The sequence below is a fragment of the Podarcis erhardii genome (assembly GCF_964252035.2).
Source record: "Podarcis erhardii genome assembly, chromosome: 4".
Lineage (NCBI taxonomy): Eukaryota > Metazoa > Chordata > Lepidosauria > Squamata > Lacertidae > Podarcis > Podarcis erhardii.
The window spans coordinates 75,060,414-75,078,492 of NC_138508.1; the positions used below are offsets into that span (position 1 = coordinate 75,060,414).

The 18,079-nt window shown below is 42.3% G+C and overlaps 1 protein-coding gene across 2 annotated transcripts in view; it reads right to left on the minus strand.

The window, feature by feature from the left end:
* The window catches only part of GABRG3 (gamma-aminobutyric acid type A receptor subunit gamma3), a 288,481-nt gene that overhangs the window by 123,916 nt on the left and 146,486 nt on the right, over nucleotides 1-18,079 (minus strand). For both annotated transcript variants that reach the window (XM_081858991.1, XM_081858990.1), the window contains exon 4: nucleotides 703-926. In XM_081858991.1, the coding sequence (XP_081715117.1) occupies nucleotides 703-926 (224 nt within the window). The remainder of the gene's footprint in view (nucleotides 1-702; nucleotides 927-18,079) is intronic.

Consider the following 18,079-nt stretch of genomic DNA (forward strand, 5'->3'; position numbering starts at 1 on the left):
CTTTTCACTGCATGCTTCGGATCACCCTCCCTCCCTCCCTCCCTCCCTCCCTCCCTCCCTCCCTCCCTCCCTCCCTCCCTCCCTCCCTAATGTTAGGCTGTTTGCTTGACCTTGCTATGCCTGTCATGGGGTCGTCTACTTTGGGGCAGGGGCCCGGTAGGAATTTTGTCCATTTGGCTGATTGGCTGGTGCCATTTGGTTTTTGCCTACTGTGTAGCAAATCGTCACAACTTGTAAGGTTGCGGTTAGGCATTGGTTTGGGAATTGGTTGGTGGAGGGGTATGGATTTGGCTGTGCCTGCCCCTCCAAAATGCTGCTGCTGCAAGGGTTTTACATTAAAGGAACCCAGGGGCTCACCATGCTTTTGTCCGAAACCCCCTGGTAAGGGGCTAGGGCCACGCAAGAGCCCCTGGGAGCATTCTGGGGGAGAGGTGAGGCATGGTTCCCAATCCCGTCTCTCTCCCCAGGTGACTTTCTGACTTTGCAGGGGGTGCGAATATCAGAGCTGTTCCCGTGCGGGGTCAGTTAGTCGCTACCAATGCCTAAGCAACCACTCACACTGCTGTAATTTTAATAAAGTTGTGGCCAAAATTATGCCAAAAACAAAAATTAAGTGTCATTGTGGTTTTTTTGGGCGGTGTCTTGGGGACCTTGACGCGCAAAGTTTAAATGATGTGAAAGGGACAAACATTAACTTCCTACCTTAGAGTATACAGGATCTTCCCATCATTCCATATTCTCAGGAGCTGATTAGGTGTAGTAATCCAATGAGCTTCTGCAGTTTTAGAATTCCTGAAGATAGTATCTGGGATCCATATTAACCCGACCATATTGCTGTTCAGGGTGAGACTTCTTTTCATGGTGCTGTTAAAACGAAGGCGGCTGTCAGTCCATGTCTGAGCAAAAAAAATATCAATTTGGTATTCCTGCAATGAAAGCAGATTAGAACTAATTATTTACAATTGAAAAAAAAAACAGGTCACCAGTTTGTAAATATATTCACATTTCACTTAAAACAATTCTTTATTTCTGCCCTCCCCCCATTCCCAAAATAATGAGGTAATATACTTGGGTTAACTTGTACCACACCTTTATCAATAGATAACAATAATCTGCAAAAAAATGCTGAAAGGCTGAGTGCAAACTGGTTTTGTCTGAAAGCAGAAGCTGCCTCACAACCTCTCTCTACTTTCTCAGTTGAGGGTGGGCTTGATTCTGCAGTATATAAATTTTGTTAAATACATAAATAATAGGACTGTGATGGTATTCTGGAGGGGGGAGACCACAATTTGCATTACATATACAAACACCCACTTCCAGTGGCCGCCATATTATTATATCACTGTAACCATAGTATTATATCACTGTAACTGTTCCGTTCTCAAGATTGCCTTGTTCCTTAGTATTCCCAAAAGGAACCATGGCAGCTGGTTTGTACCAATAGATCATGTTTTCCATTTATAGTTATAATCAGTGCTTTTATTTTCCAAAAAAATGTTTAGGGGTACTCTCATTTTGACTCAAGAAAATACCATTTTGTAGTTCAAATCGGGGAAAACAAATACAATAAATGGACAAAAGTACAAAGATTCACAAAATGTTTAGGGGTTTGCATACCCCTGCGTCCCCCCAGAAAAAAGCACTGGTTATAATGCTTTCTGGTGATGCCCCTGCTGTGGGAACCATTATCTGAAAACATGTTAAGATATGTTTACAAGAGTTCACTCAATGTTCCTGCTGTACAATCTCCATTTGTTGAAGTGGTGCTTTGGGGAGAAGACCAGTTTACTGGATTGTTTCTCCTGATTCTAAAACTGCCAAAGCACCTATCTGTGCACAGTGCAAACCTCACGACTCCTCTGTTCAAGAAATGCTGCCACGTAGTGCAAAATATTTAAGAAACATTTTAATTTGTGGTCTTGAACATCCCCTCTGCCTTTTTTGCATGTATGCATGCACACAAACACATTATAAAACACAGAACCCCTTGGAAGCAAAATAAGGAGTATAATTCATGAGGAAAAAGATTGTGCAAACTTAATAATAATTTCTTTATTTCTAAAAAATACAGTTGCCAATAAAACACATAGAAATGCTCCTTCCCATCACTAATTACCTGGCTGACATTAGAGGTAATAGCAATGTTCTCTCCAACCTCCCCAAATTACAAAAGTTACCATCTGTTGTCATAGTAACTCCCCCCCTTCTATCACAGCGACAGTTTCCTCAGTTGCTATAGAAACATATTACAACAGGCTCCTCTTTACAATACTGCCACTGTTCTTTCTCCATACTGAAGAATCTGGTCCTTGCCACTGATGACAATCTCTGTACATGACACTGGAATCTCCTAGAAGTGTGTCTTGTGCAAATTTATCACACAGTGGATTGCCCAGTTAGCCTGTACCAGTGCTGCAGTTAGTTGGAATCTGTAAAAACACAGATGCATGAGGCTAGTTTCAAAATTACTGCTCGTTTCTAGTATACATTTTATGCCTGGTTTAAGCCCATTTTGCTCCAAATCAATCACGAGACTTGCAACATGGTTTTCTAACTACTGGATCAATATAATTTACTTTACAAATACAAGGATATTTTGCACACAATTGTTCAGCAAGAGTAGAAGAGCAAACTCAGGTTGCACAATTAAAGGGCACCTGGTGCTCTTGTGCAACAAACCTGCTTCAGAAAGCAAAGCAAAACAAAACAGAACCATAAGGAAAGTGATGGATAGATAAAGAGGAAAGCATAGTCTCCTTTCAAACAAATTAGAATTGGTCAATGTCACATAACTTCCATGCATACTTTCTGCAAACAAATCAGGATGAATGCTCAATATTCAGATAATCTAGATTAGGTTCAATAAATAGCTATTACCAACATTATAGCTTATCCCAATTAAAATATTCCAAGTGATTGCTGAGAATAAAAGAACCCTGGTGGTTTCAAGAGTGCAATCCTAATCTGCAGACTGATTGGCTGGAAGGTGTTTGGATGTGGTGGAAGTGCCCCTCTGCCAAATCCACCACAGAGGATGCTGCTACACCTGTGGAAAGTCAGAAGAAAGGACTGGTGCAGCTTAAAATTGGCTGCCTGCCAGCTCTGAATTCACAATTAAGTAACTTTGTACTATCGGTACAACTGCTTGAATTGATTCTAACTCTACCCATTATGGCCTCGTGTCTTGCAGCCCTCCAGCTCTAATCAAATACAAACACCAAAGGTAAATGTAAATTTAATCAGCAGTCAGAAATTGTCCAGATTTACCATTAGTCAAACCTCTTGAGAAAATAAAAAAATCAACTCTAAGAACGTCTTTGTGTTTCGGTTGTATTTTGAAATTAAAGTGTTTTCCTTTTGCCCTTGTAAGGGAAGCAACATACTTTGGCCTAGTATTTGTGGCTGCAGCATGGAGTCTATTATGGCTGTCGGAGACCATTATTCCATATTAATGCTTCAAAATGCTCTCTGTTGCTCTGACAGATCTCAGGGGCAACTTTAAATACAAGGCAACACACCTCTTCAAATGGCAGTTCCTGGCACTACATGAAAGCTCTCTCAGAACTCTATTTATTATTATTACTATTTAAGAAACATAATCACTGGTGAGATACTGGGTAACTTTTGAAGATAACTCTAGCATCTACCCATTCCTCATGGCAACAGAAGGTGGTCCCATACCTTAGCAGAAGAAATAATGAGGGTTACCTCTGAGAAATTTACCGGTAACTGAATTTCCCCTGCCTTCCCTAAGAATATTGCCTGAGGAGAAACTCCCAAAGATGTTCAGAGCATCATTTATTCCCAAGGAGGCTTTCTGACACCTGCCACTCACTTTTCCTTCTTTGAGGTGAGGTTTCACTTTTCCCTTTGTTGAAGGGAAGGGATAGCACAAGTAAAGCTCAAGGCTGAAGGAACGGGGGCGTCTGATCAAGGTGAAGTTTGCCCACTATGCTTTTTACTCCTGTAATTCATTTGAGCAAAAGTGCTCATATAGCCAAGTACCCCTACTTGGATTTCTCACCCTATCCCCAACTCTAACTTAGGAAACCTCGCTCAGGTTGGTCTAATTGACAGCACACCGTTAGCCCAGGCCTCACATATGCAGCCTGTTATTTCTCCTGGAAACTCACCACCAGTTCTGATGGTAGTTTCCTAGTCGCATTTTAAAGATCAGCCAAGAGGGCTTCCCTTCGTAATGCCACCTCTGCACTAACTCTCCACAGCAAGGACTCACAGAAAGGTGTCCCCTCTGGCTGCCTTCCAGCAATGAAATTCCCATCCCTGGGAGACTTGCCAAATGGGATCCATATTTAATGCAATGATTTAACAGCATTTTATCTATGCTTCATATTGAATGTAACTTGTACCAAGCTTCTGAGATTAGGTAATGCAATAAATAGAGAGGTGAAGTTCAGTGGCCCGCTATTAAAATCTTTGCAATTCTAAAATGACTAGATGGTTCTAAAAAGGTTAGACTGAAGCTATGTACACGCAACATTTAATTCCAGAATCAATGGAGACTGCGTACTTGTTTTTTCTACATAGTCCACACCCAACGAAGATCCATTGCATTTTTTTTTGTCCCCAACAGCTCATTGGAGATTAATTCTGCATTAGGCTGCTGTGTGTCTATTTAAAAACCAATGAAAATTGATGCAGGTGGATCCAGCAACTGCCCAATGATGTTGCGAGTAGGCATACATGTTGGGAAACTGAATACGTGCAGCTACTCACACAGTCAATTAAGGTTTGGCAGACAGCCAAAAAGCAATGTGAAGGAGTAAGTCTGCCTGGTGATACAGAGGCATGGAGACAGCTGCATGATTGGTCAAGCTCTCTCACGGGAATAATGATTAATGTCCTACTAACTGGAATGTGTGTTAGTACGAGTGTCAGTGTAGGAGTTGGAGGTTGAGAGTTGTGAGTTGTGTATGAGAGAGCTAGCTAAAGATCCGTGTTCTGTTCCTGTAAATAGTCCACTGTATATAATAAACACCTAAGTACAAGTTCCTGGTTCCTGCTTTGTCTATCCTGTCTGCAGACAAGTTGCCAATCACTTCCGTGGATTCTGCGTTTACTCTGCTAGGTCTGGCTAAGGTCCTGCAACTAGTTGGAAAGTTGCGAAACAGCAATAGGTTTTGCCAATAATACAGTACGACAAGCTCACAATTACCACTTCCTTATTCTCTCACCTGGGGTATGTGAAGGGAGGAAAAGGCATGATCAAGGGGAGTTTTCAAATGTGTACCAAGTGACCACACCCACCGTTATAGAAGGCAGGATCTAGAAGTCACAGAATCATAGATTTTGACGGGACTCTGAGCATCATCTAGTTCAACCCACTGCAATGCAGAAATATGCAACTGGATCAAACCTACAACCATGGCGTTATCAACACCACACTCTTAACCAACTGAGCTACCGATCAATCTAGACTGAAAGCAGCACGTTGAAGATGAGCGTGAACTCTTTTGGAATGAGAAAAAACTGCATTGTTGTGTGACAAATGGCATAGCGGGTACACAGCCTGAAAATACAACTAACAGGTTGCTTTTGACAATCTCTGCAGGGTGAACAGATTCAAAGGACAACAAGAGTCCTGGGTTTCAAATAGATCCTGAGAAAATGAAGTTTCAGTAAATGGAAAAATCTCCTCCCTGCAACTGTTAAGGAAGCAGGGGCCCTGTTCTCTTTTGCATCTGGTGGTCACCCTTGAACTTTGCTAGCTATAGGAATTTGACCTCATGCACCGTACTAGTATCACACTCAGGTGCCTCTGCTTGAGGATATAGATGCCTGTGGAGCAATAATTGGTGTTGGGCCAGTAGGCTGCTCATTGGGCTAATTATTTGGGGAATATTTTTCTCCCATCACATTAAATTTTTTTAAGCCATTTGTCCTCTGATGTCTTTGATTTGAGGATTAGCATGCAGCATCAATGTACAGTCCAAACAGAAACAGCTCCAAATACTGTTAGTGGTGGTAGTGAAGGATTAGAGTGGGAGGTTGGTGCAAACTTCTATCAAGATGATAACATACCACCTTGCAAGCCAACCAACCGAATTATCAGGATGGAAAACAATCAAATCAAAGCCAGTGATTAAAGCCAAGCACCTGTTGTCCCAAATGAGAACTGAAAATATACTAATACATTGCAAAATCAGCTCTGCGCCTTTCAGAGACTTGAATTTAGTGTCTCATCACAGATGGGCAACATCTCCTTACAAAAGCAGTTTGATGAAAGCCATACAAGCAATTGTTATCTGCAGAACAGTTCAGGACAAAGACTTAAGGAGAGTGCTAAGAATCCAGGGAAAATATAAGAATCTGATTTTTAAAACGACCAAAAAATTTCAGAGTTGTGAACAGTAGAGGCTCAAATTCAGCTCAAATCCACTATATCTTCAGTCCCATGTTCACTTGCTTGAGAGGAAGCCTTGTTAAACTAAATGTAACTTACTCTTGATCAGGCACATAAAGGATTGTGTTCAGATGTTCATTTAGCTCACTATCAGCAACAGAACTATTAGTTCACTGTGAGCTGAATATTTGCTTTTTGTACACCCATGTCATTCAAATACATTAATTTTTCTTTCCACACAAAAAGTCCATAAGGGGTTCTCTATTATTAATAACTATAACCATACCTAACAACTTTGCCTCTAGTAGCTTCAGCAACCTGGTCTCCATTTTAAAGAATAATAAATCTTTTTGTCTTTGTTCACATAAGTGTGTCTCCACTGTGGTCATATGTTAAAATAATATCTTGTAGTTATTTACTAATTGTGTATTCATTAATTCACATCCAGTTCCATATCTTCCAGTCCTATTTCTTGTTGTATTTGCTGTGGTTTCCCATCTTTTCTTTTCTCTTCTCTTCTCTTCTCTTCTCTTCTCTTTTCTTTTCTTTTTTTTAAAAAAACCATCTCTTCCATTTATGCTCCTTCCACTCTTTTCCCAAGAAAATCTTGGTAGCTTTTTCCTCTGAATTTAATCCAAATTGTACACAGAGTCCTTTCTCTCTCAACTCTCACTCTGTCCGTGTTGTAGTCCTGTGCTGCCAGTCACAGCAGAACTCTGTGGAGGAAGAAGCCAGCCAACCACCCAAGTCTCAGGGAGGTACTTACCTGGAGGCAGAGTCCATATACAAGGTCCCGTTCTAAGGTCAGGAGTATCTCAGTTCATGTAGTCAGATGATCCAGGAGTCAAGAAAGCCAAGGATCCAAGGTCACGAGAAGCAAGAAGCAGCAAGGTCTGAGCAGTAATAACAAATGTTGTTTCCAGCAACTGACTTGAGGCTGGGAAAGCTAGTGCCAGCTGGTTCTCATCAAGAGCAAGAAGGCTGATCAGCAGCAGGTGGAGTCACTTTGCCTTCTGCTCAGCAGGCTGCTGCTCAGCAGGTGAAGCTGACTCCTGGCCCATGACAGCCAGCTCAGTATGTATCTTCACCTCTCCATCCATGGCTTCATCCTAGTCCTCCAACATCACAGCTCTGCCATTTGGTTGTTACTGTCAGGAGTGCGTGCAGGAGCCAGGCCCTGTGACCAGTAGGACTTTGCAGGACTGGGGCCTTCCTAAGTTTGTTCTGAAGAGGCAAGGCACGGCTGCACAGGTGAGGCTGATTGGTAACTCACAACACATGGTGGCAAGAGCCGGGAAGGGATATAAGGTCAGCATTTCCCTTCGGCTCTTTGCCACAGCAACATGCTTCCTGCCTTGCTGCGTTTGGCTTCTTGACTTCTTGCTTCCTGATCCTCGGACCTCGGCTTCCTGACTCCTTGCTTCTTGATCCTCAGACCCTTGACTTTGTGACTCCTTGCTTCCTGACCCTCAGACCCCTGTCTTCTAGACTCTCATTCCTGCTCCCACCCCCATCTTGCCCCCGGTCCCGATGTCCCCAGCCGGGACTTTGATCACCCATAGACCGTACCATGACAGTTTCATTGTTGTAGACACCTGTGTGAAGGACTTCTCCATTTCATCATCTGCTGCCTCCAGCACTACCATTTCATTCTCCTGTACTGGCAATCCTTTATCAATAACGTTCTCCAAAGCCTCTGTGTCTTCTTTAAATCCATTCCATTTTATCCTTCTGTGGTCCATTTTCATTCACCATTTCATCAATCCCAGCTCTGATTTCTTTTATTTGTTCCTCGAATAATTGCTGCAAGATGCCAACAGTCAATGGAGTGTCCAAGGATGTACCGGTATTTGCCATATTGCGTGTTCTTGGTCTTATTAACAGCTCAGCTCCACTTTAAGAACTTCCATCTCCCGTCTCTACCTTAGGGTCTTCACAGCTTTCCTTATTAATCCATGTTCCTTTCCCACAAGGCGAGGTGTCATAAAGATTGTTAGAGAAATGGAGGCCTGCTGCCCTTATGCCTTGAGGGCTGATGCATGGTTTGGGGAAACAATTTTATTTCCTCCGCTCTAAGTCACTCACTCCCAACTTAAGTTTCTAGGAGCCCAAGTTTCTCAATCTCCTGACATAGAAAGCGGCTTTTACAGAGCATCAGAGGTTGATCCCTTGTACACTCTCTTTTCCTTGAGCAAATTTGACAGGCAAGAATAATGACTTGGCTATCTTTAATAACCATGTAATTATCTTTGTCAATGAGCTGTTGACCGAAGGTATTTAGCCTGCTATGCTCCTCCCCTGGAAGTCCCCGCTCTGTGATCTTCAGATGAAGGATGGCATACTAACTAACTAACTAACTAACTAACTAACTAACTAACTAACTAACCTCACTCACTCACTCACTCACGGAAAAGTGAGGGTTGTGTCTTGGGAAGATGGGGTGTGGCCTAGAAGGAAATGCAGCCCTTAGCTGAAACAAGTTGCCCCCATCTCTTTAGACAAGTGCTGCCAAGAGTTTCTGGCATGACAAATTGCTGGCTATGGCAGACTTTTTCCTCCGCTAAATGGTGCATCTTTTTCATATGCAGCCTTGCTCTTCCTTGTTGTTTCTCACAGACAATCGTCACAAGCCATCATTTGTATTCGTAAAGACACTCTTTTGACTGCTTTAAAATTCATTCTCAGTTGCACTTGCTGTGGCTTCATTGGTAATCCATTTCATGCAGGCTTCATTCTGTATATAAGAAAGCCCAAAACTATTGTTTGATTCACATTACATCTTCTTATTTTCCAGCCGGTTACCCCATCTCACTGACTGAGTGCACTCATCTTGTCTTTGCCCTGTGGATCCTTTTGAGTCCTTCCAGATAGCATTTCAAACCAGTGGTTTTCAAAATTCTCAGAAGCACAATCTATAAAGCTCGCACCTTCCGGTGCTTTACAGACGACAACAACAACAACAAACAGGGCTCTGTGTGATTGTAGCACCCCCAAAACTTATTTAGAACATTCATTTCTTACTAATCCTCCAGGGAGCTCTGGGGTGGAATTACATGGCCTTACTTTCTTCATTGTATCCTCCTAATAACCCAGTGGGGTGTTTTTGACAGAGAGAAACTGACTCAGTGTGCTTCATGGCTGAATGGGAATTTGAACGCTGGTCTCCTAGATCGTAGTCCAACATTCTAGTCACTATACCACACTGCCTTCCACTAAGGATCACTGCCTTCTCCTTCTCACCCTGTTACACATTGCTGAAAGCTCCTTTCTGCCTGCTGTATGTTGTATCCGTTTATTCTGAAATTGAGGTACTATGGAGGCTTCCCACTCTGTGCAAACAGTGACATGTGACAAGGCCTTCTCGGTAGTGGCCCCACCCTGACTCTAGAATTCTCTTCCTCTGGAAGTCTGGGCAGCAGCGACTCCCACTGACAGGTTAAAAACAATTCTATTATCCTTCTTTCTGGAGTTAACTTGTAGCCACCAGTGCTTGTTTGGCCTTGGGCTGTTACTCTGCTATGGTTTTATAAATTGCATTGTTGGAACATTCATTTACATCTTCTGCTCATTGTATTTTTGTACAACCTGGAAATCTCCCTAGGATCCTGTTGTCATGATGAAGGGTGGAATACTGATTCTGAAAAATAAATAATTCCAGCTTTGGGATGGTATGGGTCATGAGGGGTCTTGCTGTTGCTTCCAGTGCTATTTGGATATAAAACAACAACAACTGCATGTTAATTGCAGTTACACAGTTAACATCATATCTAGTTTGGGTATGAGAGGGCTGGGAGCCTGTGGCCTTCAAGGTGTCGTTATGATTCCCATCATCCTGGACCAGCCTTACTGGCAAGGACTGATGTGAGTTGGTCCAACAACATATGGTGGACCATATGGTACCCATCCTGGACTAGAGGATACTGCCTATGAAAAGTCACTTTGCCCAACTTTTTATGCCCAGGTGGACAGGTAATATAGTTTGCACACCACTCCAGAATCAACCATATTCTCCTTTCTATCAGCAATATGACTCCTCTTTACCTTTAAACCTTCCTGTTTCAGGGGACTATCTGGCAGGAGTTCTAGTAGAAATCTGGCAGTGTACATGCACCTGGTTCTAATCCACATTTGCTTGGTGTGTTTGCTTTAAATGTAGTAGTACCTCTTCTGCGCTTTTTAAAGGGGTGGGCAAAAATGGGCTGAAAATCTAAATGAAATGGTTTGAGCATTCTGATGTATATCAGTCTCTAAAAAATGAAGTTCAGATCCACAAAGACATCGTGAGATATTAGAACACTGAAAGAAAGGGAAAAGTTGCATTTCTTTATGGTCTAGACTTTTTTTTTTAATGTTCTACACAGTAGTAACAGTGTTTATCTCTGGAATTACAAAGAGCCAGGTGCCTGGTTTCAAAGTGCAGTTTAATGATTCTGTTCTGCCGTCCCCTTGATTGTTTCTCCACCTAATATTTGATTGGCTTTATATACAAGTATTCATCTTATGATAACGATTTCTAATCAGTTTGGCTTCAGCATTTCCATTACAGGCAAAAATTGTCTGATTTTATCGCTTCTGTTTATCTGAATTGTGTTGGTTGTTCGTGCCCTTTATCAAGTAGCTGCAGGTCTGAATTGCAAGCTGCAATACTTTTTGTCTTTTGTGGGTGTCGATGTCAGGGTTATCAGATCCACCGGCTAACTGGTACATAAAGCTGGCTCAGCCATTCCACAATCGTCCTTGGTGAGAAAGAGCTGTACCATTGCACATTGCGTTATTAAAGTGCACTATTATACTGAACTCCTTGCCACTAGGCTGAGGCCATCAAAGGAATGTGTGGGAGGGAAATTACAGCTACTTGCATCTGCATTTCGAGAGCAGCGATGATAAATTGAATTACTTGACATATTCTTTCGGAATTAGCAGTCAGGATTTAAAAGTGCAACCATATATCCACCAGAGATCTGAGTTAATGATGTGCGCCCAGTCTTAACTTTGCCATTTTCTTACTTGATTGTTTATTCATGCACCCTTCACATTCTATTTATGTAGCTATTTGTCTGTAATAAGAAACAAATTTGGAGAATGAGGATACTTAGTTACAGCGCTCATTTACTTTCTGCAGCGAAGATTTGAAATATGGGTATCTACATTAGGAGTCTGATAGCACACTTCAAATGACAATTGCTATATTCCGCATTGGGGTGGGGTGGAGACCCTGGCATTGTATGCCACTGGCTGGCAGTGGCAAGACCTGATGGAGCAGTGCAGCCAGAGTTTGTGCCAGCCAAAACAGAGGATGGGCAGAGAAAATGTGTTGTGGTGGCAGCAGGTCCTGTGCCACCCAGGCTGTTATGTACTGAGTTGAATAGGATCCAAAAGGCAGTAGTCTGATTGGTCCTAGAACAATAGGATCCAGAATGCAGCAGTCTGATTGGTCCTAGAACAATAGGATCCAGAATGCAACAGTCTGATTGGTCCACAGGAGCCACCCAATCCAGCTCCAGGTGGAAGGGAATCCACAACCTGATTGGTCTACAGGAAAAACTCGGAATTAGCCAATCACGTGGGGCCCATTGTGTAAATAATGTATATAAGGCAGACATTCTGGGGGAACTTCCTTTCCTCCTCACCACTTTGAGCTGAATAAAGAGCATGAAATCCACTCTCGACTCTGAGTATATTTCACAGGCCCTGCCCCCACCCATTTCATGACTTTTGTGGTCACTGCCACCAGCAGTAGATTCTACCATTCCACCATTTGATGGGCACATTGGGCTGTTTCTTCCTAGTGATACTTCTTCACTGAAAGCAGAGCTCTTATGCTTGCAGAATTAGGCAGGGCTGGGTGGGGGGACATTTCGGGGGGGGGGGGTTGGATGGCTCAGCCCACCCTGAAAATGAAGACAGAGATTACAGAGGCACCCAAAGACTTTTTTTTTGGGGGGGGGGTTCAGTTCACTAATTTAAGGAACTGAAACCTGGTCCTGACAGCTACACCATGCAAATAACCATTTATACTTGATGGTTGACACATTTCCCCAAATGAGTCTATGCAATAGTTTTATGAGAACTGTTCACAATCTGACGGTTTAGTACCTTCATCTGGTTTAAGCTTTACGGTTGCTTGAAAACTAATAAACATCCTGAAAGTGTTTGCTGGAGTGCAATTCACCAAGATCATCTCCCATGTGAATCCTATTTCAATAATTGAATTGGCACAGATGCTCTCTTCCATTATGGTTCTTCCATTGAAATCTCTTAAAACTTCAAAGCATTGCACTGCATCACCCAATAGTCAGGAACACTGGTCTCTTTAACATATACCGATGCTTATTGTCACGCAGTTGTTGTTAGTACGTCATTTCCTCTACTACCTATAGGCCAACTGCATGTTACAAATAAGACAAGACGGAGGTGCTCTTGGTCAGTCAGAAGGCAGAAAAGGGAATTGGGCTTCTGCCTGTGATGGATGGGGTAATACTGCTGCTGAAGAAACAGGTTCACAGTTTGGGTGTGCTCCTGCGCTCAGCTCTGAGCATGGATGCCTGAGCATGGCCAGGTGTGCATTTGCACTGTTAAAGCTAGTGCATCAGCTAGTGCCCGTTCCTTGAGATGTCTGATTTGGCCACAGTGACATGCACCTTAGTTACATCCTGTATGGATTACTGTAACACGCTTTACGTGGGTCTGCTTTTGAAAAGTGCTCAAAATCTTCAGCTGGCTCAGAGTGCTGCAGCCAGATTGTCGACTGGGGCTGGTTTTAGGGAGCACACAACTCCCTTGTTGTAACAATTCCACTTGGCCATCAGTCTGCTTCTGGGCATAATTCAAAGTGCTGGCGATGACTTATAAAGCCCTCTGCAGGTTAGGTCCAAGTTATGTGAAATACTGTATTTCCTCCTACAAGCCTGCCCAGGTTCTGAGACTTTGTAAGGACAGCATCAATATTCCCTGCTTCTTCTTTTTCTGGCCGTGTGGCTGATGTCAGCCCAGTGCCAAAAAGGACTTCTGAAGAAAGACTAGTTTTGAATCTAAATAGATTCCTTTTAGCCATATTGGAATTGTAAACATATGGACACTGTGGTGTAGCATATTGTTGTTATATTTTAATATTCTAATAGGAAAACAATCAATATATGGAACAAATGACATGCAAATGAATTGGAACAGCAGCAAGGATTGCTCATTTGGAGGTCCAGATGAAGTAACATTTTAAACAAAACAGTCCCCAGAATTTAGTTCCTTGATGAAATGCAAAATGTGTGACACTTTATCAGTAAGATTATGGTTCTGTGAAATTATTATTTTTACCATTCATTTTATTGTCAGCATTACTTTCTGGCTGAAATGGTTTGTTGGAGCATCAGCAAACAAAGCACTTATTCTATCTAGATTTCCTGCAAAGGCAAACATGCAACTGCTGGGAATATCATTGAAAAATATAAAATAATTAAGGTGTAAATGCTTTATGTTATTCATAAATCCATATGTATCAGTGATAAAATACTGTACTGCTTATTTCAACAGAAAAGTGAGTCCTGTGTGATTTCACACTTGACTGTTATTTTAAAGTGGGTATTTGTTAGGGATGTGCGTCTATTCTGTGTGTACAGAGATGATGGGAATTGTAGTCTCAAAACATCTGGAGGGCCGAGTCTGAGGAAGCCTGGGTTAGCCAGATTGATTTGTATGCTCCTGGGGGATTCTTGTTGTTGTCTTGTTGGGCTGTGTATGTGGTTAACAAGGTATGTTGAGGCAGATGGAGGTGTCCCTAACCTTCTGAGAAGCTCTGTTCCCTCACTTTTTCTTAAAAAGTTGAGTGTATGGTTGGTTTTAATCCCTTTTGGGTTTTTGACAAACCCAGAGCTTGAGATGGGAGGAGTGAAGACGAGAGGGGAGGGAGTAGAGAATCATTCATTTTACAGGCAAGTCTAACTTTTAATCACAGTAAAAAACAACAACATTCAAGTGTGCACCAATCACATGGATTTGGGGGGGGGGGGAGAATAAGCAGAGTTGTTTTTCACATGGGTTGTCATTCTCCTCTGAGTTTTGGCTGTGAATGCAAGACATAAATAGTAGAGATAGACTGTTAGGGTGGCCTGCCTCTTTCTCAACTGTCCTTTTTCCTAACAAACAACTAAAAACTATGTTGTTCTCTCTTTTCTGTTTTTGCAAATTCCATCTAATTATGTAAATAAGGGGGGAAAGTTATAGCCATTTTAAAATTTCCCGTTATACTCAATGGGAAAGCTTCAGGTTTAACCAATCGCATTTGGAATTGAATAACAAAACGAATCGGAACAAGGCAGAGTGGATCCTAAACAGAATGGGCTGCTTCCAAACATTCCAGATGGCACAAGGCAAACACTGTTGTCATTACACATCCATAGTATTTGTGATGCATTCCTGGTGGATGGCCAGTTGGGTGGGCTCTGAGTTCTTACTTAGCAGCCCTTCAGTACTCCAATCCTGAGTAAGTTAAGGCATGGCCATAACTACCCTAAGAAATGGCAGGATGTGAGGCTGGAGGAAGGGCAGGCTATGAGAATAAACAAGCAAACAAAACGAATTAAAAAGGCAAAAAACAGTACAACAAAGGTCTGATAAATGCTGTGAGCTGAGTACTCTGTGAAGAACTGCTTGCTCATCTGAAATTTCCGGAGGCTCAGCATGATAGATCTCCTAGTATCCAATCAGTTTTATTGTTTGCTTTACCAATGCTAATTTGAAGCCATGGCATTTTCTCAACCCCTAAGCCAGTTGCAAGAGCTCTTCAGTAAAGTTGCCTGTCATCCACATTTGCAAAGAAAACACGGCTCAATGAAGTTGTGTTGGGATATTATTGGTTGTACATTTTATATGAAATTGAAATAGGGTAGATTCACATAGAACTTAAATTGCAGCATGAGGTGAAATGTTACATGAAATTATTTATCCATGTTCAGGGTACTTATTTCTATATGAGCTTCACGGGTTAAACCTGCAATATGAGCACAGACAATTTGCACTATAATGCACATATTATGGCATATTATAGCTGCTACTAAGATCTATTAGTAGCAACTACAGAAAGCCATGCATTGATTAATAAATCAAGTCTTCATAGAATATTTGCCCCTTTGTAAGATTGCATCTTATTTATTATTAGTGACAATAATAATGTAGCATATAATTTTGTCCTTCCCTCCTCAAGAGTATAACCTATTTTACCCAAAAGTAGAAGCTACAGCTGAACTCCATTTCTGTGCCGTACTCTCAAGCTATTTATAGCTACAACAAGGAATCTATGAGCTTTCTGTCTCTATAGAAACTATTGAAAACAGAGTCTCTTTATTCTCTTTCTTCAATTGAAGCAACCAAGATTGCTTTGATTTCCTTGTTTTTGTGATACTCTGTAGAAGTGGATAAGTTGGGCAGATAGGTGACTTCTCTCCATGGGGGTTGGGGGTTGGATCCTTGATAATATTTAGCATATACTAGATTATTGTATAATGCCCTTTTTATGAAGATTACCCGCTCTGGGATCCCACAGCTAATTCTCCCCTGGTCTCCTCGCTTGCCAAAATAGGACTAATTTAGCCAGCTAGCCCTGGTGATCATATAATGTTTATTGGATGGATTTCCCACCTAAATTGATTTTTGAATTCTGAATTTATTGTTATTCATGTTTTATACTGTATTTTATGCTGTTTTTTGTTGCATCAATTAAGTGCTTTAAATTTGTTGTTAGCCGCCCTGAGCCTGGTTTTCTGAACCGGGAAGGGTGGGGTATAAATAAATTGTTGTTGTTGTTGTTGTTGTTATTATTGGAGTGACTGCCAGGGAGGGGTGGTAGCACATAACTTGCTGAAGGTAAGGGTGTTGTTGAAGTGGTGGGGAGGTTAGCACTGTATGGGCACCCTTGTGAGTGTTACCATAAAGAAGCAATGCAGAAGCAATCAGCAGCTAAGCCAGCTGCAGGTGGCTGGAAAGCCAGACAGGATGTTTGTGACTGTTACCATGGCATGAAAGGGGCAGTCCATTCTCCGTATTGAGCACCGGATGTTAGCTCAGTGTGTGTCATATGACCTGTACAGGATGTACAAGGGTGGAGTTTTTATTCTCTCTGCTGTTGTTTGTAAAGAGTGCAGACATCTTTATCTGTATGGCTGCTTAAGACAGGAATAAAAGCATGTAGATACATTTCTGTCTGTCTGATTCCCCTCCCTGGGGTAGCAGGGAGGAGAGAGAAGCAATGGTGTGTTTTTCTCACAGTCTGGGAAAAATCGCCGATACAGACCTCGCCTGTTTAGCTGCCAGGAGTCGCAGGGGGAGGTCAAAAGGAATTCAGCCGGTGCCTGGAGAGGTAGGCACATTCCTCTGACCAAGGCAGAATTCCAACAGTGGTAGCAGAGCTGCTGGTTTCTTCGATCCATGGAAGTCTGCAAAAATAGTAGCAGAGCTGCTGTTTTCATCGCTCCATGGAAGTCTGAAGTGAGGGGCTGATCCTCTACAGCCAGAAGCTGAACAGACGAAGCTGACAGCCAAGCCACGGAGCCCAAGGTATGAGATTTTCGGGCTTAAAAGTGTGAATGCAGATTGATTCATTCTCTGCTTCACGGGAGCAGCGTTTGGGAAAAACAGCTCCGAGTGAGAAGAGGCTTGCATTCCAGAAGCCACATCAGCAGAAAGGAGCCAAGGTTTCATTTTCAACATCCCCATCGCCTCTCCCTTCCTACTCTTCCTTCTGGTAAGTGGAAGCAACAGTCCTGCCAGGAGTCCAGGTGCATGTTGTTCTCCCTCCTCACAAGCCATTCCTAGTTCAACCTCCATGAAGCACTGCCTTTGATCCAACAGTGTAGTTGTGTGAGCAGAACTGCACTCACTCACACAAGTGACTCTCCCTTCCTGCTGCAGTGCTCCACAGTGCCCATCACACTGTTCTGGAAGATTTGCAGCCCTCAGGAGTGGATTACCAATAAGGAAATAGTCCATCTTCACTGAATATGCATTTGGAAGAAAACTTGGGATATTATGCCTGCCAAAAGATTATCAGGACCAAACTGGGCCCAATGTCAGCTGTGAATGGCTGTGATGCTGGATTGGGATCCCAAACTAGCCCCTAACCCACCCTCAGAATACCCTATTTTGGTTCTTTCCTTTGGGCTCCACAAGTTGGGATCTCACCACTGTTCTTCCCACCCACTCATACCTTCAGTGGCTGGTGAGAGGCTAGCTCAACCTTAAATAAGGGGGCTTGGGATTAATGTTCCTCTCTGAAAAATGGTAGAAAGAAGGCTTGTTGGTGTTATACAGCCACTGTAGTGTACAGCATCTGAAATTTCATTTGTAATGCCTATCTGAAAACCATCTAAGCACATTTTGTCTCCAAAGCATTAGAAAAGTTCCATATAGACAGGGAAATGTTGGTGGGAGAAATTGCATTCAACATTTCAGCATGCGTAGTGAGTGCTCTGTGTGAATCAGAGCCATTAATAAAGTTTATATAGCATTATCCCTGAAGGATTTAGCTAGCAATACTGGTCCAGAAAAATAAAAATGAGACAAGAAAACAGAATTATCAATCACATACTTTGGCTCCAAACTCCAACTCTTTTCAGAATACACAACTATACTATGAGAATCTTCACTTGATATGCAGGGGAAATCTGAACCATGCTAGACTCTTTCCTGAATGGCATAACCAGACACTGACTGTAATAATGCATAATT